Here is a 24966-nt window from a genome sequence, read left to right as displayed (position 1 = left end):
ACAAATAATCATACAATCCTTATAAATCTACAAACTGTGATGAATGCTATTAATTCTCACATTAAAACTGTTAGGAGAGACAAAATGGACATGTAAGATTAGAATGAAGGTTTAGGAAGCACCTGTCTTGGGACTTAGTATTTAAACCCAGATTTAATCAGTTATAATACATTAGCAGATCAAATAATGAAGGGACAAAAAGTATTCTATGGAGAAAAACAGCAGAGGAAAATCCTCAAGGCTTGAGGAGCTAAGAAAGTGATATTACTATAAACAATTGATAAAGGTGGCTGAAGTATAGTAAACAAAGCGAAGAGTGGCATGTCATGAGTTGGGTGAGGACAGGGACAATTATCACTTAGATTTTATTTGAAATGCAAAGATTTATTTACTCGTTTGTTCAATAATTATTCGTGTACTATAGGCCTTCTTCTTAAAGAACTTATAGTATGCTGGAGAAGATGACCAGAAAACAGGCAAGTGCAACAAGATTCAGAAAGCACTATGTAGTTGTTTACTTAGTGTCATGAAATAACCCAGGTGATTGCACCCTAAATAGGGATTTTTAAGCCAGTCTTGAATGACCAGTAGAAGCAAAGGAGGAAAACACAGAGAAATAAATGATTACTGTGAACATCAATCATTGGACCTATCTATGTATTCTCACTTCCTAGGTATTCAGATCCAATGGTTCATGCCACTCTTCACTTTGTTTAGTATACTCCAGCCGCCTTTATCAATTGTTTATAGGAATGTCACTTTCTTAGCTCCTCAAACCTTCCTATGCTGTTTTTCTCCATAGAATATTTTTTGTCCCTTCATTATTTGATCTACTAACGCATTATAACTGATTAAATCCGGGTTTAAATGCTAAGTCCCAAGATAAGTACTTCCTAAACCTTCATTCTAATGTTACATTGTCCATTTTGTCTGTCCTTAGGCTCAATCTAACTCTTCCATTTGGAAGTCTAATAGGCACTGTGAGTTAAGAAAAGTCAGCTGGGCGCAGTGGCTCATGCCTGCAATCCCAGCACTTTGGGAGGCCAAGGTGGGCGAATCACGAGGTCAGGAGACCGGGATCATCCTAGCTAACATGGTGAAACCCCGTCTCTACTAAAATATAAAAAATTAGCCGGGCATGGTGGCGGGTGCCTGTAGTCCCCGCTACTTGGGAGGCTGAGGCAGGAGAATGGCGTGAACCTGGGAGGCTGAGCTTGCAGTGAGCCAAGATGGCACCACAGCACTCCAGCCTGGGGGACAGAGTGAGACTCTGTCTCAAAATAAATAAATAAATAAATAAATAAATAAATAAATAAATAAATAAAAAAGGAAAGTCAAAAACCAAACTGGTTTTTCCCACAAATAACCTATCTTTTTCCGCAGTCTTCCCCATCTCAAAAAATGTTATCTTATTCTTCTAAGTCATCAGTGAACATTTATTTCTACCTTCAAAACATATTCAGAATATGACCACCAACTACTTACCATTTCCACAGACACTATCCTGAAAAGGGCCACCATTATGCCTCCTCTGCACTACTTCAGAAACCTTCTAAATGATCTCTCTTCTGCCGTCCTTACTTTCCTATAATCTATCTCATCACAGCACTCAACCTGATCTCTCTAAAATGTAAGCCACATCTTTTCCCTGTTCAGAATCCTCCAATGGCTTCCTATGTCATTCAGAGTTAAAGTAAAAGATCCCACAGTGGGTTTTAAGGTCTGAAATTGAGAGGTGACAATGTGCTAGCAGCCCTCACTTTCAGGGCCTCCTTGGCCTTGGCGTCCACTCTGGTGGCGCTTGAGGAGCCCTTCAGCCTGCCATGGCACCGTGGGAGCCCCTCTCTGGGCTGGCTGAGGCCGGAGCTGCCTCCCTCTGCTTGTGGGGAGGTGTGGAGCGTGAGGCGGGGGTGGAACCGGGGGCTGCCAGTGGCGCTGGCAGGTCAGTGCAAGTTCCGGCAGGCAAGCGCTCAGCGGCCCGCACAGGGAGTGGCCTGCTGGCGCCGCTGGCCCAGGACAGTGAGTGGCTTAGCACCTGGGCCAGCAGCTGCGGAGGTTGCACCGGGTTCCCCAGCAGTGCCGGCCCACCCGTGCTGCACTCAAATTCTCGCCTGGTTTAGCTGACTCCCCACGGGGTAGGGCTTGTGACCTGCAGCCCTCCATGTCTGAGCTCCTCCGCTACCCTGGGCTCCCGCGTGGCCTGAGTCTCCTCAAGGGGTGCAGTCCCCTGCTCCGTGGCACCCAGTCCCATTGACCACCCGAGGGCTGAGGAGTGCAGGCCCAGCTCTGGAGTGGCTGGCAGCTCTGCCTGCAACCCCTGTGCAGGATCCACTAGGTGAAGCCAGTTGGGCTCCTGAGCTGGATGGGGCCTTGGAGAACTTTTCCATCTAGCACTCTGTCTAGCTCAAGGATTGTAAGCACACCAATCAGTACTCTGTCAAAACGGACCAATCAGTTCTCTGTAAAATAGAACAATCAGCTCTCTGTAAAATGGACCAATCAGCAGGATGTGGGTGGGGTCAGATAAGGGAATAAAAGCAGGCTGCCCCAAGCCAGTCAGCAGCAACCCTGTCCTGTCCCCTTCCACACCGTTGAAGCTTTGTTCTTTTGCTCTTTGCAATAAATCTTGCTGCTGCTCACTCTTTGGGTCCATACTGCCTTTATGAGCTGTAACACTCACCCCCAAGGTCTGCAGCTTCATGCCTGACAGCGAGACCACCAACCCACCAGAAGGAAGAAGCTCCAGACACATCTGAATGTCTGAAGGAACAAACTCCGGACACACCATCTTTAAGAACTGTAACACTCACTGCGAGGGTCTGTGGCTTCATTCTTGAAGTCAGCAAGACCAAGAACCCATCAATTCTGGACACAAAATGATTAGATCTCTGCTATACCTCCTCCCCCAAGCATTACTTCTCTATCTTTTGACCACTTCACTCCACTCATAGTGAGTTCGCCATAGTTTTTCCAGTACCCCATGCACCATGCCATAGGGCAGCTGAATTTGGGCAGTAAGATATTCCCATGGATCATTCCCTCACCACTCTGTTTAAATGCCATCTTGCCTACATACTCGGTGCCATGTACTTCTATTAAAAAACCAAAACTCAAATGATAAAATCAGACCTTAGTTTAATTTCATGGAAATGTAGAGAATGACGAATATTCTTTACTGTTTTGCACAATGTGAACTTTGTATGCCAACACGTTCTTCCCTTGCCTTAGTCATTAAAAAACTGACACTCTCCTTGACCAAGCTCGAGCCAGGTTCCTGTGAGCCCTCTTCACAACTAGGTAAGCCTTGACCTTGGGCTTCAGTGTCTGCTCTTGTGGAGTCCAATTTTAGTAAAATTCCTGAAAAGTCAGTTTAGAGAGAATCTCCTCACTTCTGATACCTGATCACTCTCAATACCTAGTCAAATTCTTCAGCTCACATCCTTGATATTTGGTCATCCTGACTTGCCATTCAGTAGGAATCCTGTTAAGTCAGTTTAGCAAGAATTCCCCTTACCCATGTTGTCTCTTCTCAGTAATTATTCCATTACCCTTAACTGGCACCCTGGCTATAAATCCCGATTTCAGCGTTGGGCCGATCTACCTCCCCCGACATAGTTTTGACACCTATCACAACAGTCCTGAATAAAGTCTCCCATGCCATTTAACAACAGTCATAACAAGTTTTTACTTTAACTTTGTTTCAGAATACTAACTTTTACCAGAAAAATACTTATCTAAAATTATTTAGAATGTTTCTCTTTCATTATTCAAAATTTCCTGAATTATACGATCCAAAGTCATATTACAATATTCAGCAACGTTGGGGTAAATTAAGAAAAATATAGGTTTTCCAGTTACGCCCTGTTGCCCAGTTACCCCCAATGTCATATTAAAATATTCAGCAAATTTGAGGTAACTGGCAAAACTCATATTTACTCCTTTATATTGTCTGTGCCCTCTCTTTATCCATAAATATATAAGCTACTTTAAATCCTTTTTCTAACAGTGTCAAAGCTATAAATAAAGAATCGGTATCACCTAAAGACATCTAAAGGCACGTAAGTTTATGTACTTAGAGGTAGAAATAAAGCTTACACGGTATGGAAAAATATCTTTGGGGAATTTTATAAAATAAGTATGAAGCTTTTGAGGTGAGATTAAAAAAAAAGGATACCTCAAAAAAAGATGATAAAGAATTAGAAAGCATTTCTAATAATAAAAAATAATTTTCAGTTAACCCGGAGGTAATGACTTGGAGAATAGATGATAAAAGTCTGCATTTTGGGTTGAGCAGCTAGAAAGATACTATCAACTTTGGGAGGCCGAGGCGGGCAGATCATGAGGTCAGGAGATCGAGACCATCCTGGCTAACACAGTGAAACCCCGTCTCTACTAAAAAAATACAAAAAATTAGCCGGGCGCGGTGGCGGGAGCCTGTAGTCCCAGCTACTCGGGAGGCTGAGGCAGGAGAATGGTGTAATCCGGGAGGCAGAGCTTGAAGTGAGCAGAGACCGCGTGCCACTGCGCTCCAGCCTGGGTGACAGAGAAAGACTCCGTCTCAACAAAAAACAAAAAACAAACAACAAAAAAACATACTATCAGCACTGCTTACATAACAGTGTCTAACATCATGATAGCAGACTTGGGTAATACTTTAAAATGTAAGAAAAATCACTGGTATTCTTCTGAATTAAGAAAATAGTGCTTTTCAAATGAGATGCACCTTTACTCCTTAGTGCATACCTGTGTGTGCTTATTTAATTCACTGTGGTCCCTTTATTAATCTCTAAATGTTAGCGCCACAAAAGCACCAAGGATAACTAATGATTTATAAATGAACATTCCTTCATTATCACTTTTGTCTCTCTCTTTTTTTTTTTTTTTAACGATTTTAGATTGTCAACTTGGGTTCCATGATATTTTGATAGAAATAAACAGGGTAAGGACTTTAGATGGCAAGTATAAGAACTTTGAAATTCAATGCTGCACTTCAGAATACAGAAGAAAATAAAAATAGCTGTGAAGAAAAAAAATCACTCAAAGTCATGAACACTTAACCTTTGAGATAAAGCGATATTTTAAATTTAAAGTCATTTTTGTTTCATCTTAAGTGATATTTATCTATAAAGAGATCTGTTTCTTAACTTCAGATACATGCAGCTCATATATTTCATGTATTTCAAAGCTTAGCACATACATTTTGTTGTTTGACAGTATGTTAAAAATTTTTAAGTGTCTTTAAAAAAAAAAAAACAAGAAATTTAAGTAGATGAGTTGGTGAAAGAATGACAACGAATTCTGAAGGATTTAGACCTACAGGTACATTCAACCCAAAGGCTTCAAAATCAGACTTCAAATTGAAGCATGCCAATCAGTTATTTTTCCTTTCTTAGTTTTTTTCTCAATAATTGATGAAGCCATCTATATGCTGATGTTAGATCTCATCCAAAAAAATGAAAAGATTTCTCTTACAGCACGTTTAGACCCATGCTTAAATTTTTCATATATGTCCAACAGAATCTGGTTCATTTAAGGATGTGTCATAATTACAACGTCTTTGTTCTTTCAAATAGTTTTATTACCTTTAAGTCAACTGGCCTATGACAGACCTGCTTTTGCCATGTACAATGGATGGGTTTCTATTCACTGGCCTACTGAATAGCTATATACAACAGCTGTTCATTCTCAATCATTATACCACTGCAGAAATGGCTATGTATATATGTACTTATTTTGAGACAGGGTCTTTGCTCTGTTGCCCAGGCTGGAGTGCAGCAGTGCAATCATAGTCCACTGCAACCTCAACCTCCTGGGCTCAAGCAATCCTCCCACCTCAGCCTCCTAAGTAGCTGGGACCACAGGTGTGCACCACCATACCTGGCTAATTTTTTGGATTTTTAAGTAGAGATGGGGTTTTGCCGTATTGCCCAAGCTGGTCTCAAACTTCCGGGCTCAAGCGATCTGTCCACCTAGGTCTCCCAAAGTGCTGGGAATACAGGCATGAGCCACCATGCTTGGATCTATGTAGTTATTAATTTAAACATCAAAAATTTAAATTATGCTCTATTAATTGTCCATGAGTTAAGTTGGAATCAAAGTAGTACAGGTTTTGTCTTCTGTCTGATTTACTTTTTTTTCTTAACCATTCTTAATCATTTTCAATTGGGAAATTGGCATTACCGTATTAAGTGCCTTAGTTACAATGCTTATCACAGAGTATCAGAAAATTGGTGTAAAGCAGAATAATGCACCCCACCTCCAAAAAAATGTCCACACCCTGATTCTCAGAACCTGTGAATATGGCAAAAGGGATATTACAGATATAATTAATGTTATAAACTTTAAGATAGGGAGGTGATCCTGAATTACCTGGTTGAACCCAATATAATCACATGAGCCTTTGAGGCAGAGGAGATTTGGTGGGAGAGATAAGGCAAAAGTGAAGTGGAGGCAGAGAAATTTAAGCAGGAGAAGACACCAACAGCTGTTGCTGGCTTTGAAGATGAATGAGATCATGAGTCGGGGAAGGTAGGAGGCCTCTGCAGATTGAGTACAAGCCCCATCTCACAGTCAGCAGGGAAATGGGGCCTTAGTCCCACAACTGCATGGAACTCAATTTGGCCAACAACCTGAATAAAAATGGAAACGAATTCTTCCCCACTCCCTCCAGGGACACTGATATCTTGGTTTTAGCCCATTGAGACTCTAAGCAGAAAAAACCGCTGCGCCATGCTACACCCAGACTTCTAACCTACAGAACGGTGAGATAATACGTTTGTGTTCTTAGGCCACTGAATTGTGGTAATTCGTTATAGCAGCAATAGAAAACTAATATAGGGAGAAATACACGCACATGTACATATATGTGTGTGTAGGTATGATATGGTTTGGCTCTGTGCCCCCATCCGAATCTCATGTTGAATTGTAATCTTTAGTGTTGGAGGAGGGGTCTGGTATCGGTGATTGAATCTTGGGGGCGGACTTTCCCCTTTGCTGTTCTTGTGATAGAGTTCTCATGAGATCTGGCTGGCTGAAAGTGTGTAGCACCTCTCCCTTCACTATTTTTCTCTCTCTGATCACCATGTGAAGACGTACTTGCTTCTCTTTCACTTCATGATTGAAAGTTTCCCAGCCATGCTTCCTGTATGGCCTGAGGAACTGGGAGTTAATCAAACCTCTTTTCTTCATAAATTACCCAGTCTCAGGTAGTTCTTTGTAGCGGTGTGAGAATGGGCTAAATACAATGTGTATATGTATATAAATGAAATATCCTATAATTATAGTTTTTATTATCTTTAAATTAATACTTATTTTAAACTTGATTTTAAATCTTAAAAGGTTTAACTTAATATTAAATTGTGTAAGATTTAAAATCTAGTTTAAAATAAATACTAATTTATAGTACCTACCATATTTCTTCTGTAAAATTCTTAACTTTATATGTGCTTCACATAGGATTGCCAGATCTTGTAAATAAAAATATAGGATAACAGTATCTTGGTTCCAAATACTAATATTAATTCCACGCAATATTTGGGGTCATATTTACCCTTAAAAATTAATTCATTGTTTATCTAAAATTTAACTACACTTGGCATCCGGCATGTCAACCCTAACTTCATAGCTTTCAAGTTTTGTTCACATCTGATCTTTTTGTAATCTGAGGACATAGGCTTCTTAGTGGAAAACCCCAATGATGTCACCCTCTTCACACAGGCTGACCTATAATTGTTTGAAAGAGACCTCAAAGGAAGAGGGGCTAAATTTTTAGATGTTCCAACTATTGAGGAAACTGAATATATGTGTATATGTTAAAACGGATAAAATGTCCTAAAAGTATGTAGTCTATGAAAGGGCACATAAAAGGATTGAACCCAGAAAATGATACATTTGGACTTGGCAGAACTCTTTCTCCTTGGAAACTCCTTGGTACACATGGTACAATTGGGTATGAAAGCAGTGGATTGAGCCAGCACCTGATAAACATCTTTTGTTAGTAAAATAATGGTTAGAAACAAAATGTATAAGGCACAGGTATAAAATGGTATTAGTACGTCTGTGAAAATTCACAGCAAGTATGAAACCAGTGTTTGGTCACCTACTGTCAGATTTGTAAAAAAGATAGAATAACTTTCAGCCCCACATACAGCTACATGACACTGTTAGGAGGCGTCTCTCTGCTAACACCATGAGCCTCATCATGTTCAGCACTCACTAGGGTCAGGATTTAGCACACTTGGGAATATCTACAGAGCTAAAAGATATTTCTCTGCTGAGGTTACCAACACTCAGCTCAGCAGAAAGCAGACCTCAGAGAAATGGGAGTGCAGTCTATAATTACGTGAAAAAAAAAATTAAGTAATATGAAACACATTGAAACATCTGAAACCATAATAAATATATTCAAGTAGGCTCTTTATATCACAAAAGGAGAAAAAGTTTAATAGATCACTCTGGGATAGTAACAGTATCATAAAAATGCAGTGAACTCTTAAGATTTATACTTTAGTAAACAGCAATGTTGTCCTACCAGGCATTGACTGCAGAGGAACCCAATTAGATGAATAATCGCTCTGAGATAATGTGGCATTCTGCATGTACTTAAAAACTACTGTTATACTGAAACTCAAGTAAATGACCACCTCCACACCCCCCAAAATTAAATTTCTGAGTGCTGATATTGAGTGCTTTCTATGTGCCAGACATTTTTCCAAGTCTGTTTTATTTATGAATTTATTTAACCCTCTCACCAACTTTATAGGATAAGCCTTCTTTGCCTTAATATTATCACCATTACCATTATTATTTCTGTTGTTGCTCTTATTATTGTATTTGTTTCACATTTATGGCAACAGAGGCAGAAAGAGGTCAAATAACTTGCGCAAGGTAATACAGTTAGAGGGTAAACAGAGCCAACATTCATACCTAGTAGACAGGTTGTAGAATTTATGCTCCTGAACACTTTACAAAGCTACCAAACTGCATATGAAGGAACAATAAAGAGAAGCTAAACTGACATCTACAATTTTAAGAATTTAATTATACAAACATTTATTTACATGTGTAGCTAACAATTATTGCCTTTGAGAAATAGTTAAAGGAGAAGAACAACATATTAGTAAGTATTAATATGGTTAGCTATTTTGCATTAGTGTTCATTCAAATTAGTCATGATACCAGTGATGAAGGCCTTGTTAACAGCCAACAGGATTTAGTGTACTGTGCTAATTATCCTTTACTGGAGACACGTGTCCTCACTGTTCTCTGTGGTCAAGGGATTAAAGAAGGTGGTAATTTTTCCTGTTCTGGTTAACAACAAAGCTTTCCATCCTTTAGAGTACAAATATAACTGTATAATCATTTCATGAGAGTGATTTCCAAAGTGGATTGTCAAAAAAATATCAGTTGGGGTACATAAAGAACACATTCAAATTCCAACTGATACTTTCCCAAGGAAAAATTAAAATTTAATACTTAAAAATGAATGACACCAGTGTCCTCACTTTTTCCATGTTCTATGGAGTGGAGTCCCATGTCAGATCTGAGCCATTCTGAAGGCAATATTTCTTCCTCAAGGTGGAGAAGTCCCCCCTCTTTATCTTTCAGCCTACTGCATCATATTGTATACATGCCTGTCAGCACACACTATTTAGTTTTAATAAAGTAATCCTAATGAAATGGACAAATAAGACTCAAGATGTCTCCAAGTGCACTGTGTTAAAATTAATACTATTAAGGAAAATACAAACAAGAAAATGACAAACTGACGTTTTTCTTACTTCTGAAGTGTGTTATTTGCCAGCCAGGCTGCAAGTCTATGTAACAAGTCCATATAAGCCCATCATGGCTAAAATCTGTGAAGATCTAATCAGATTTGATTAAATGGTATTACAAAACTCCACGTATTAGGATGACAATTCGAAGCATGGATTTAGATCCAGTTTTCAGTCATATTTAAAGTTATGCATATCCATGAAACATTTAGAAGTGTCTAGTAATGTTTTCTACTTAATAGTGGAAGTTTTAAAAGAATCATGTCCTATTGGCCAGGCGCAGTGGCTCACACCTGTAATCCCAGCACTTTGGGAGGCCGAGGAGGGTGGATCACGAGGTCGAGAGATTGAGAGCATCTTGGCCAACATGGTGAAACTCCGTCTCTACTAAAAATATTTGCTGGGCGTGGAGGCACGTGCCTGTAGTCCCAGCTATTCAGGAGGCTGAGGCAGGAGAATTGCTTGAACATGGGAGGCGGAGGTTGCAGTGAGCCGAGATCATGCCACTGCACTCTAGCCTGGTGACAGAGCGAGACTCCGTCAAAAAAAAAAAAAAAAAAATCATGTGCTATTGAAGAAAATCTCTGTTCTTCATGATAAAATTAACTAAAATAATACATGGAACATAATATAATAACCCATGAAGTAATACATGGAAAACAAACAAAATAATGGCACCAAATTTCAATGTATTCCTTTATATACTCCTTCATTAAAAACTTCTAAAAGGGCAATAATAAAACATTACTGAAGATTTGAAGAAATAAGTATCAGAATAGAGTACCCAGAGTTGTAGATCTGCTACACCTGATGTGAAAGTACAGATTTAATGTATTTTTGAGGTTTCAGCTCTCTGATAGTCATTTAAACCAAGTATTGAACTTAGATCTATACCTTTGAATTGCTGCATTTAAAGTATAATCAATATTTCATTAAAAAAAGAAATGCTAATATTTTAGTGAGAATCATATTGATCTATTTTAAATATTGTTATTTCATCTTTCATTCTTTAAATGTATATTTTAAAGTATGTTTTACAATATACATTATATGCTGTATAAGATAACTTATATAAAATGTTAGTAAACTAATAAATGATAGACATTTTCAAGATATAAACATACATTTAGTGAGGTACATACTTTTTACTGATGGGTGTTTAGTCAAAAACGGTTGAAAACCACTTTCTTATATGATACGACAGTTTTAAGAAAGCAACAAATGCACCTTCAAAATAAATGGACTAAATGGACTTTAAAGCCACACTCATAGGTTCAAATTCCAGTTCTCATACTTACAAGAAAGTTAATATATTTAATTATTTGTGTCTTGCTTTCTTTGTGTGTAAAACATGGATAGTATTGGTACTTAGAGGTTGTTTGTGTGTATTAAATTATATAGCTAAAGTACTCCAAAGAGTGCCTAATATTTAAGTTCTCAATAAACATCAATTATTATCAGTAATGGTTATAACATATTGTCTTCAAAATTTGAAGTGACCAAAAATACATATAATGTATATTTATTCAACAACTGGATAATTGGATAATTATTATTTTGTGATACGGTTTCATTGGACCTGTCAATAGCACCTTAAAATACCAGAACTTACATTTGTCAGTCTTTAGTTTTGGGTAACATGTTCTTAATATAGAGAGGGAAATATTTTCCACTTTCAGGACTTTCTTCTAAAGTGATGTCAGCAAAGTAAGTACTGAAATGGATATAATTCGAGAGTATGTTGAGCATTTATCATTTGTATAAACAATTCCTCATTTCTGTTGAAACTTCTCTGGGGTAGAACTGTAATTTACAGGTCATAAACCTGGCTACCTTCAAGAAGTTTATAGAAAGAAAGAAATAACTATATTGCAAAGGGTAACCCACAGAGTACCTGGAATATAAGAAAAATATTCATAATTAATCTGTTATGAAATTCTGGGAATTTTGTGAGAGCAGATAGCTACCTTTTCTTACATTTCTCTAGTATATAGCTGGGGTTAGCAAACATTTTCTGTAGAGGTCCAGAAAATAACAATTTGAGGTTTTGAGAGCCATATGGCCTTGATCACAACTACTCAACTCTGCCACACCATTAAAGCAGAGAATACATAAACAAACAAATGAGTGTGGCTGTATCCCAATAAAACTATTTACAAAAACAAACCATGATCTTTGATGACTACTGATCTAGAATCCAAGGTCCACAAGGACAAAGACTGTTTTCTGTTTTATTCGGCGATGTATTCTCAAGGCCTAGAACAGTGTTTGTAGTATACAAGATGCTCAACAATCATTTGTTGAATAAATAAAAGGGTAAAGGATAGACTCTATATTTAAACCCTAGGTATCCTTAATAACCTTTGTAAAGGAGCATTTAGCCATTAATTTGACTAAACATTTTGAAAAATTACATTTTTATTTTGTCTCACATTTTGCAGATGGTGACATAATAGCATATAATTAGTAACAGAATACTACATATGAAAATAGAAACCAAGAGATATAGCCAAAATTATCCAAATATAATTATTCTCCAGGAATAACTCTGAGTAGGGAAAAATAATAAAGTTACATCTGTTGATGTGGATAGACACATTGAACAACCTTCAATATTTTGCATCTAACAGAAACTAAAGATTCATGGATTTTATGATATAAATTCATTAATCTAAGACTTGGGCACACTGGTAGGCCGCAACTAAATTGTTAGTCAACAAGTTGGCAGGATATTTCTCTATTAGGAAATAAATCCTCATGTTATAGCTAAATAATTGCTCTATTTAATTATGGCTAAAATTCCATCCTAATACATAATCATTTTAAGCATTAAGATAATATTAGCACTTCATATTTTTAACATGTTTCCATTAGGAATATTTTAATAGTGGTATTTTTTTTTTCAGTGTTTGAGGGAATAATTTACAAGTCTCAAAAACAGAATCAAAAGGCAGAGAGAACTGGACATTTGTATCCATGAAGAATAAAGTGACCCACATGGGAGTAAGTGAGCTACATGGGCTTATCTTTATCACTGGTTTTCAAGTGTAGATGATTTTAAACCATGGAAAGGAATAAAGGTGAAGGAGAACAACTGCAAGTGAAGAGCATTTACAACAATGTAATTGTTTGTTTGATGTAATGTGACAATGAATACTACACAATGAACTCTTTCTTATTAAGATACAAGCAATGAAAAATATTTCTTGTATATGCTTGCAATAGAAAACAAGAACAGAAGTTAGTAAGAATCAAATATTTTAAAGGAAGTTTATAAAACTGTAAGCTTTAAGGTATAAAAACTTTAATATAAATTTATATAAGTTGCTTGCTGAGAAGCTAAAACAGAACTTGCGCAATTAAATTCAAAGGTGTATCTAAAATTGTTGCCAATTTAAATTTTCATTTAAAAGGAAAAAATAGAAGAGATGTAAGATGTTCCCCAAATTATTAAGAATTGTCCTTTTCTGACTTTTAAAGAATGCTCTAATAATTTGATTTTGTTTTTTAACAGTATCTCTGTATCTAGAGTTGATACCATTATCCCCATCTGCATATTAGAAATTCAGGGCATGGAAAGAACCCATTGTTTGTTTTCTTCACTGTCCATATTGCTTTTGAAAACTTCTGACATTGTCTGGCCAGCACTTCATTTCACTCAGTTCAGTGTAAAACCTCAGCATTAAAATTCCTACTGAAAGCATGTCATAGGTAGATAGATTGATATATATAGGTAGATATAGTAATCATTTCTGGAGAAAAAAGTAAATAAAGTAAAAGTGATAGTTTATAATGAATGCTGCACATACTTTTCTGAAAATTTTTTTCAAAATAATCTCATGTCCATGATGATTTATTTCTTTAAATTTCCATTTTAGGGAAGGAAATATCATTTCTGAGTAACCTTTCTTGGTGCATCATTCATTTATTCATTCAACAGTGTTACTTGAGTGAATTCTACATGCTGACCCCTAAAGATAACATACTGGGAGCAAATCCATAAGGTTTTGTTTTCACAGAGCTTACAGTACTCCTTTGAGAAGACAGATATTAATAGGTTATTCACACTAACACACGTGTAATTATAGAATGATAAAAGTTTTCCAAAAGAAAAAGATGGGCTTCTATGAAAGAATTTAACAATGAGATTTATTATGAACTAATGAGTCAAGCAGGACTTTCCTTCAAAAGTGTTGTTTGAGTTGATATCTGAAAGACAAATGAGTGGTAACTAGATGGAGGTATGAACAGAAGGAAGTGATAGGGAATGTTTTAGTGCAGAGGTGCTGAGATGGGAAGGCACACAGAACCTGTCAGGACGCGTCAAGCAGCCAGTGTGACTGAATATGGAAAGCTTGTGAAAAAAGAAGCTGAGCAGCAGACCGGGTCTAGAATGTGCACTTCTAGGTAAAGTATCCACATGTCCCTGTTTGCCTGGGCTGGTTGTCATTTTGATCAGATACAATTAGGAGGAATGATTTTTGCATCAAAAAGAATCTTAAATGTTTATTCCTTGGGAAGCCCTGAAACTAGACTGCACAATGTTTCCACATGAGAAAAAGAAATCAGGACCAAGCCACGCAGACAGTGCATTCTCTCAAAATTTGTAACTCATATTTTGCAGGGAATATTAAAGGGGAGAGAGGGATATGACATACACTTATAGAGAAGTTTAAGTATCTTCAGCTGTGTAGAACAAGAGCTCTGCAATGGCTAAGAAAGACTGATTCAAAGAAAGTCTCCCTCTTGTAGTAGATCAGCTTGGGGAAGGAAACCGTGTTACTTTCAGAGGATGATCAGAAGTCCCAAGATGATCAGAACCTATACTGTGCTGTTGGCCAAGTTTAAGGATTTTATGGATTCTTAGTGAATAGGAGCTTGACGTCTGTTAACTACAAAAGAATGCACATAACTTGCCTTAGTGTAATCAGCCCTTTTCCAAACAATTGGTCTACAGCTTCAAAAAGTTCCCCTTCCTGTGTCCAGGTGATCTCATTCACCGGGGCCTATTGTGTGGTTGGGGGGAGGGGAGGGATAGCATTAAGAGATATACCTAATGTAAATGACGAGTAAATGGGTGCAACACACCAACATGGCACATGTATTCATATGTAACAAACCTGCACGTTGTGCACATACCCTAGAACATAAGTATGAAAAAGCAAAGTTATAAATAGAAGAATTCCTCTAGGTGTTTTTAAGGAGATAAGTCAAGATTGTAGTATTATAGTGTAAAAATCTAGTAAAACATCATATTTTATGAAATGCTGTCACTATTTCTATTTGCATGTATTACAGAAGCTTCCAATAGGATTAACTGAGATATATTAAAAGTGTTTTGTAAAGATTAAAAGACTATAGGAATGTAAAGTGAATAATAATTCTAATGACTATCTTGCTTTACCAACATCCGCAGTTTTTCCCTTTCATCATATCATTATGCAACATCCTTCACTATAAAGCTACATTTAGAAGGAAATACTAGTGATGAATCTCATCTTAACCAGTTATTTCCAACTGGGCTTTGGAGACCCAAGAGTTTTTAAAAATATTTTTTGGATTTCTAATTTCTATGAGTTTATGCAACTTTTAAGACATTTTCTAGTATCTGTCTTAAGGACATTACCTTTGAAGGTATTTCCAGTAAGAATATATCTCTCATATATAGGAACATATTGAAACTACCAATGTATTATTTATGTTTTTTTTATAATTCCACTTTTTCTTATTTTGAATTCCAGTTATCTATTGTTTCAAGAAGGTCAGAATAACATGAAAAAAGTGGAAAAATGTTACAGGCACTGAAATACTTATTAATATATAATATGGATAAAGATTAGAGTATTAAAGTGCCTTGAACCACAGAGGTCGCTGAAAGATACACCCAACAAATATGATGACGTTAAATTAAAACACGTAATTAAAATGTTAATGCCATTATCCATAACACTTAAAATTACAATGGGCAGTGTTTTTAATATAACTTTAATGTAGACATCTAAAATGTGGTGCCCAAGCCATGATTTTCATGATTTTTCTCATTGTATGCTATTTATAGAGGACTGCAAAATGCAATCGTATTCAAGATACTTAACATCCATGTCTAGGCTAGTGGTTCCCAGTGAAGAGAACTGGGAATATCATCCCCCAGAGGACATACGGAGAGGGATTTTTGGTTGTCATATTTAAATGGCAGTGGTGCTACTGGCATCTAGTGAGTAGAGACCAGAGATGTTTCTAAACTTATAATGGCACAGATAGGACAGCCTCCACAACAAAGATTTGGTCCAAAGTGTCAACTGTGCCATTACTGTGGAATCCTAGTCTATCACAATGCTTTTTGGTTTATATATTCCAATCAAACCATTTAGTTTTATTATCTGCCTCGGTAGATAATAATATCTAGCGTTGGCAAAAGTGTCAGAAAGAGAACACTCTCATATATTGTTGGTGAACCTATCAACTGAAGTAATTGTTTTGAAGGGTAAATTGTAAATTTTAAAATCTGCATATACTTGCATTTCTTCTAAGAAGTAGCTCCTAATAATTTTATGTAATGGATACATGAAATTATATTGCAATAAAGATAATCTGTGCAGTATTATTTGTAGTAAGTAAACTTTGGAAATACATTAAATATGCATCCTTATAAAACTTATTAAATAAATTAGCACATAGTCATAACATACATGATAAAAAGAGGGTAGAACTGTATATTCTAACAAGGAAAAATAAATACAATATATTACAGATAATAGACAATTCAGGTTTTTGAGTTTACAATCAAATACACACAGAGCAGAGGTCTAGAAGGATACAGAGTAAATATTAAGAAAAATGTATTTATGGAGAGAGAATGAGTATAGGATGGCATATTCATATTTTAACCTTGCACAGTCTTGTAATATTTGCATTTTTCCTATCTTTGGCAATTTGTGCTATTAAAAAATGTAATAAGAATGTCTCACGTAATAACAGATATGTCTAAACGTGGCCCATCTTGTAAGGGTCATATAAAAAATTCATTTTGAGTAGGTTTAGTAAGTATTTCCTGGTGAAAGGGAATTAGATTGTAGACATATAAAGGACAATTAGAGGTTACAACAAAAAATGAGTGGAGTTCTGGTCAGATTTGAAAAGAAGTTGGTAAAAGTAGTGATGATACAGCAACACACAATTATGAGAGTTTTGACTTAATTCAAATGAAAGCTCACAGTTTTTAAATAAAATGCCTTATTTGGACATAGTTTAATTAGTATTTGCCTCAATCAAGCAAATGCTATTCTTCAATGCTGAATGTGTCTATGGGAAACTTCAGTTTCTATTTAAAAGTTAAATTATTTTTACAAACTCTTCTTTATAGTTGTGTACTTGAATCTAATCACTTACATAGTTTTAATTTAAAGAATTGAGCATTGAAGATTAAAAATATTGAATAAAGAAATAAATTATGGAAATTATCTTCTCTTTGCAGCTTGCTTTACAAAGGTTTAGAAACCTCTTTTTTGTACAGCTCAAGCTTTCAAAAGCAAGGCTAGGCCTTTTCAAGTACAGTCACAATCTTAACATTTTAAATGTAGTGATTCGTAGATAGAATCAATGAGGTCACTGGTTCATATTTCAGAATTCTAAGAGATTTTTAATATTAATGAGCCAAACACCTGAAGAAGTACTTTAGTAAGATCAATGCAGAACATGTTACTGTTCAAATACGTAAGTAGTTAACACTTATCAGAACAGATTAAAAGCTTAAATATTTGTTTGAAACAACATACATAATAATACATTAGTGTTGAACTAATTCTCTTCTTACTCATTTACATATTACCTCAAAGGCATTTTACATTATATTCCCAAACCAGGCAAGCCCCAGGGTTCCATTCATAAAAATAAGCAAATACCATTTAAGGCATTAGTCTATAGTTCTTACTCTACTAGTCCTTACTCTATGGATAAACTGTAAGGATTCCATGTAGGAATGACTGGGATTAAAGATTGCTCTATAGAGGTTTCTTTTCTGGAGCACAAGTCTTTCTAGATTTGTTCAGAGAAATGATGAAAGCAATCTTAACCCTCATATAAGGCCGTAAAAATTTGCCCCTAATTACCTACTTAAATTCGAAGTTTCACTTGTAATTTGTCTTTATTCTGGAAAATAAGTATTATTTATTCTATTACATTTCTATTGGTTTTCTTTGCAATATTTCATATTTACTTTGTTTTAGCTAAACTTTCTCTGGTATAGTGTACTAAAGACTTCTAACAAATTCTATACAGCAACAGACACACGTATTATAATCATATCATATATCATATCTTACATAATACACATGTATTATAATCATATAGTACACTATAATCATATAGTGTACTAAAGACTTCTAACAAATTCTATACAGCAACAGACACATGTATTATAATCATATTTTGCTATAATTAAGTACTGTTACTTATTCACCAATATTTTAAAAATCAGGATCTAAACACACACACATACACACACACACACACACACTACAGTTGGCTACACATACATTCCCTTGCATATAACATTTTGCTGTGAAAATCATGGTTTTAAAATTGGTCATTTTATTTAATTTTAATACAAAAATGTAGGTATAGGAATGCCATAAGATTATTCTCCAGAATGTTGTGCATTTTCCTTTTATAATTGTTAAAAAATAAGTTAAAATTGTTGCTGTTGTTTTTACCGTAGTCGTGTTATGTAGGGCTGGTATCATTCACTTCATGTGTATATTAGGAACCCAAGGCTAGGGGGTCGAAAAATAACTTCAGAAAGATCACTTAATCTTGCTTCCTCATTTATTACCATGGATATTTTTAGTGGCTCAATTAAAACATACACATAATTACTGAAGACTTACTAGGCACTTCCATACTGCAGGGTGACCAAAAAGAGGGCCACAAAGTTTTAGAATTCCAGAGTCCATCACTCACAGAGATTCCAACGTGAATGCAGCTCCTTGAAGACCATATTGCAATTGAACTGTGACTCCTAAGGTGGTGCAGCACAGTGGCACTGATTATTGAGCAAGATGATTCTTGAGTAACATGCAGTAAATAAATCAAGAAATGCATAGCTCTGTGATTGAGATGTAAACTAAAAATAAAATTTGAAGCCCTTCATCAACTGAATAGACTCAGTGTGCCAAGGAGACCCCAGAAAAACCTGAAAACTGAATTCCTGGACATGATGAGTTGGAAGGTCAAAAACACCTTGTTATACCCTCTCTCTTTTATGGCTTAGACAAGAGATCCCCAAACCCCAGGCCATGAACCAGTACCGCCTGAGCTCCCCATCCTGTCATATCAGCAGCAGCATTAGCTTCTCATAGGAGGGCAAACCCTATTGTGAAATGTGCATGCAAGGGATCTAAGCTACCTGCTCCTTAGGAGAATCTAATGCCAATTGCCCCTCCCCAACCATCTGTGGAAAAATTGTCTTCCACAAAACTGGTCCCTCGTGCCAAAAAGTTGGGGATTGTTAGTTTAGAAACAACAGCTGACTGCATTAATGTTAAAACAGGAGGTCATAAAACTGCCAGAACAGACTCTTTGTGGCAATATGATACCAAATTATAAACAGGACCTAAGGCTATGCCAGGCCAGGGTAAGTCAGGCACCCCTACACTTTTAAAAAATTGGCAAATGGGAACTAATTAAGCTAAAAAGCTTCTGCACAGCAAAAAAAACTATCAACAGAGTAAACAGACAACCTATGGAATGGAAGAAAATATTTGCAAATTATGCATCTGGCAAAAGTCTAATTTCAGAACCTATGAGGAACTTCAACAAATTTAGAAGAAAAAAACCAAACAACCCCATTAAAATGTGGGCAAGGGACACGAAGAGACACTGCTCAAAAGGAGACATAAACATGGCCAACAAGCATATGAAAAAATGTTCACTGTTACTAATTATAAGAGCAATGCAAATCAAAACCACAATGAGATATCATCTCACACCTATTCTTAAAGGTGAAAAAATTACAGATGCTGGTGAAGTTGGGGAGAAAAAGGAATGGTTATACACCGTTGGTGGGTGTATAAATTAGTTCAACCATTGTGAAAGACATGGTGGTGATTTCTCAGAGACCTAAAAACAGAACTACCATTTGACCCAGTAATCCCATTACTGGGTATATACCCAAAGGAATATAAATTGTTCCGTCATAAAGACACATGTTCACTGCAGCACTATTCACAATAGCAAAGACACAGTACAAACTAAATGCCCATCAATGGTAGACTGAATAATGAAAATGTGGTACATATACAGCATGGAATACTGTGCAGTCATAAAAAGAATGAGTTCGTGTCCTTTGCAGGGTTGTGGATGGAACTGGAGGCCTTTATCCTTTGCAAACTAATGCAGGAACAGAAAACCAAATACCACATGCTGTCACTTATAAGTGGGAGCCAAATGATGAGATCACATGGACACAAAGATGGGAACAACAGACATTGGAGCCTACTTGAGGGTAGAGATGGAAGGATGGAGAAGATCCGATAAAATCACTAATGGGTACTAGGCTTAATACCTGCATGATGAAATAATCCATACAACAAACCCCCATGACACAAGTTTACTTATATAACAAATCTGCACATGTACCCTTGAACTTGAAAGTTAAATAAAATAAAATAAATTATAAATTAAAATAAAACCTCTTATTTTTGTTCTGAATACTAGCATCCTAGTGAGGTATAGCAAGGGCCTGACTATAAACGTGGAGGAGAAGAAATGGATGAGTTTATTTTGGAGGTAAAAATTTGTTTAGTAGTTAATGACAATCTGGACTAAAAAGTGATTAGTCTATTTCAAAAAGATAATTCTTGAATCTGTGAATAATCATGATACTTCAGTTGATGTCTGGTATTGCCTAGTTTAAAATGCTCACTACTTCTTGTTTTGCCCTTGTTCTCCCTCAAAAGGAATCTGGCATGCTTACAAGGGCTGCTTGCTTTAGTTCACACTTGCAATCCTCTGACCGTTCGCAATCATATAAAGTAGAACCTGCTTCTTGTCACATCCACAAACAAGGTCCTACATCTCAATGAAGATTTTTGAATGACTATGACGTATATACTGATCTCTTCACATCTCACCAGTATCACTTATATGTAATTACATACTTTCCTTTATCATGCGTGTTGTCTTTTTTCCTCTCATTCATACTGTAGTGGGCAGAAGATATTTTTACATTTTCTTTGTCTTTCTATCATGTCCAGAGCACCCAATTAACATGGTGAACTTAATCATATGGTTTGGGTCTTCTCCTAGCAGAATATTCTAAAGCATAGGATGACAAACTCCTAATCAGGAGGTCATTGTTATCCCCAAAATGGCAAGTGGTGATCAGTTTTGAACACCTAAACTCCATTTAAAAAGGAATCTCTACTTGGTGAAGTAGAGATTTTTTTTGTGACATAAAAGTTATGTTATTATTATTTTTTTTTAATTCAGGGATTGTCATAAATTTACATGCCATAGCTTTTAGTAATTTTAGATTTTTTAAAATTTGGTGTTTACTTCTTTTTCCTTTCCAGATACTTGGAGCATATGTGTTTGAGTAGGGGCAGCGAGCTTGGACCTGAGATACTGGTCTTCTACTGCTAAGGCTCTACAACTCTGAGCTTGGAGGGTAGAAGGATCTGACCACCTGTTGTTATGGGGGAGCTGCATGATATCACTTTGGTTTAGTCTAGTTCTTATTACCATTGCTAGTCTTGGCTTAAGAGACAGTCTTCACTTTGATGGTATGTATAATTTACTTGGTGATCACAGTATTTCATTTCCATCTTGGTCTCTTCTATTCTTCAAAGATGAATATCCATATCTCCATTCAACCCATTCTCTTTATTGTACATATCTTCACATGACCTAGGCAGCCCTGCAACTTCTTTCCATTTCTCCAACTTATCTGTGCATATAGAATAGCTCAAGTCTTTGTGTTTTGCCCTGTCATTTTATTACTAGGGACACCGTATAATAATCTTTTCTGTCCCTGCTGTTGAAGAATAATCCAGTAAGCACATTGCCTGGAGGAAACTCCATACGAAAGCAGGTGCTAGTCTCTAGGTTCACATTTGGCTCGAAATCAGGGAATATATGCCAAATTCTCATAAAAAATGCTCATCATAATCTGGTATTCTTATATCCGAGGGACACATGAAAATTCTACAGTCATTCTAGCAATGTGAGATCAGGATGATAATTTTACTCTTACTATTTTGATTCCATGCTCTGCAAACTTTTTTGAGTATTCCTCCACATCTTGTCTTCAGGGGGTTGGGAAACACCACCATTTTTTCTTATTGGTAGATAAAAGAAAAACTTCTAATGGAGAACATTGTCCTCCCCTAAAGGCCAAGCATGCTAACTCTGAGACATCACCCACTGAGCTCCCTTCCACAGTCCTCTAATGGGGCTATAGCTGGTCCTTTTCTTTAATTGTGTGACCCTTGGAAAGAGTCAGGCCTAAACTGTCAGTGGTTCTTTTTTAAATGCTTGGTGTTCAATATCTCTTTGACTTTATCTTTGAGCTAGATACTATTCATGAGCAACAGGAAAAATGTCATCTAACGTTGTGTTATACTACTTAATAATAGTAGCAATATGCAAGCATTAGCACAGAAGAACAAAGATAACTGGAGAAAAATAATTCACTTTGATTCAATAATTATCTAAGAATTTCTTAGTATTTAAAAAAGATATCATACAAGATGAGAAATATTTAATTTTAGAGTAAAACTGAGGGGCCTAGCTCATTTTTTAAGCAGCCTGACCCCCTGGTTAACCTGGAAATGATTATCATACAGAGACTGTATGGGAGATAAATTGGCTCATTAACTCCAGACTAGAACAATGTGATGGTGTTCATTTAGACCTCTAGAAAAGTTTACAGGACTCATTTTTAAATAATTTCATCTAAATTCTCTGTATCTTACTATAAAATAATCCAAATTAGCCTTACATAAGCAACTGTTAAAAACTATTTCAGAGAACACTTCCCCTTTCTTATTTTAGAGAAGTATGCTCCTGTTTTTGTTGTTTCAGTATAATTTCTATCATGCTACATTTTATCTAAACAGTAAGAGTCATTGCTCCACGGACCTTTCACTTGTACAAAACAATGGCAAAGACGGATTTTCCTATGGTGAGAAAATCAGTAAAATTAGGATATGCAGAATATGTCATCACATGAAATACTCACATCAGAGCAATCCATAAAAATATGTGAGTGGGACACCATTTTATATTCTTATGTGGGTTGGAAATTTTGGAGCCATAATAAATTAACTCAAATTGTTTTAGCTTAAATCTGGCCCTTGGCTTTTCTTTTATAAAATATTGTTTTATTTTTTGTGAGAATTATAAATGAGTTTTTGTGATGAATAGAAAGTATAGTTTATGAATGCACTTGATTTCACCCACACCACTGCAAAATAAAGCTTGATGAAAATTCTCTGCTTTGCATTTCAAGTCTTTCTCCATTTAGCAGTACCCTCATAACCACAAAAAACTCAAAGGAAAGAGGAAGAGAGAAAAAGAAATTCAAAAAGATGACTAGCCTATGGTCAACACATATGGAACAAAGTTGTCCAAAATATTGCCATAACTTCTCTACTGACAATTCATTCCATTCTAGAGTCTTGTCAGACCTCCCAGATTCATTGACAGACTATTATATTCAGAAAGACTGTTGAAAACTTTCAGTACTTAGAAATGCTCTTCAGACATATAAAAATGTCTTTATTTATAATGGAACATATAATACCTGCCAAATTTGTAGGTTTGAAACCACTTCCAATAAGAATTAAAAGGCCCTCTTCCTTGCTGAAATAGGACTATCTCAATATATGACTCGTCTGTTCATAAGAAATAGTGAGTTCTTGTCTCTGATGTTGCAATTTAGTTTAAAATCACTTTATGATGACAGGGTACATAAAGATGATAAAACTATAAAGATGACAGTCTAATCTTCAAAGATGACCAATCATCGATAAAAGATTAAATAACGTAAACATCTAAAATGCCAGATTATCAGCTGGTTGGCACACTCTCTGTGTTGAAGTATGCCAAGGTATTACTGATAAGTGAAAAATGCTTTTTCCTCTATGTTATGCAGACATCTATCCTCCATCAAGAGGGGCAAATGAATTGTAATAGCTTTGAATTTACAAGATATACATGTATTTTTCAATTACAATATATGTAAAATGCTGATAAGTTATATACTGTAAAACATTCAAATTCTTTTTTTAAAAAATAACACCTTGTTGCTGGAAATTTTAAGCACCCTATAATCATCACTATTTTGAATTGTAATAACAATTTTATATATACATACAAGAATGATTAGGCATGCTGGTCCTATAAAACTCCAAATAAAGTTGTTTTCTGTGCTAAGCCAACATCTGAAAAGTAAATAAAAGATTAATCTATAAACATGTTTGCGTGTACTTTAACATAGCAAAATTATCAGAGATATGCAAAGCACATTCAAAATTGTGTTTCAAATGCCCATGAAAACATTTTAACTTACACTTTGGTTGTGCCATAGTATCTGTATCCTAGTGCTGCTGAAAATCCAACTACCACGGCTGGGCTTAGATAGCCAAAGATATAAAAATTCTTGTGCAAAAATCCCTTGTTGTAGATGACTCCCACAACAATGAGATAGAGATGTATGCCTTCAATGCACATCCATGCAAAAGCAGCTAAAAAGAAGTAGTGTAGCAGTCCAGCAATGATTGAACAGAAGAGCTAGAAATCAAAGAAAAAAAAAACATTGGCAGTGTTTGCTTTAAAATTATCATAACATACAATCTCAACTTGCGCTGTAAATCACAACTTTCTTTATACTATAAAGTATGCCACATATTTTAATGATGAATCATATTAAAATATCATGTCAGTTCTTAAAGATGCACTAGTTCTAGCTGATTTAGGAAAACAACTGTGCTTCATCAACGTGAAATATTAACCAATCTTGTGATAGAACTAAGTTACTGTTTTTGTCCACAGGTTTATAACTTTTATATATTTATGTTATGTGATAAATTGTGGATTGTTCACACATAAATCATGGTATCTTGGTGAATATGTTAGGATTTAAGTTGATTTCTGTTTTGGAGATACCTCTCTTTTCCTTTATTTTATTCATGCT

The 24966-nt window shown here is 35.9% G+C and overlaps 1 protein-coding gene across 1 annotated transcript in view; it reads right to left on the bottom strand.

Annotated features, from left to right (window-relative positions):
* Window positions 1–24966, bottom strand: part of ADGRL4 (adhesion G protein-coupled receptor L4) — a 117329-nt gene that overhangs the window by 4970 nt on the left and 87393 nt on the right. The window contains exons 11-12 of the mRNA XM_011956152.1: window positions 24343–24563; window positions 24148–24214 (exon numbers count right to left, since the gene is read on the bottom strand). Coding sequence (XP_011811542.1) covers window positions 24148–24214; window positions 24343–24563 — 288 coding nt within the window. The remainder of the gene's footprint in view (window positions 1–24147; window positions 24215–24342; window positions 24564–24966) is intronic.

Source organism: Colobus angolensis, unplaced genomic scaffold (genome assembly GCF_000951035.1).
Source record: "Colobus angolensis palliatus isolate OR3802 unplaced genomic scaffold, Cang.pa_1.0 Scaffold41, whole genome shotgun sequence".
NCBI classification, from domain to species: Eukaryota; Metazoa; Chordata; class Mammalia; order Primates; family Cercopithecidae; genus Colobus; species Colobus angolensis.
This window is presented reverse-complemented; position numbering and strand designations above follow the sequence as displayed.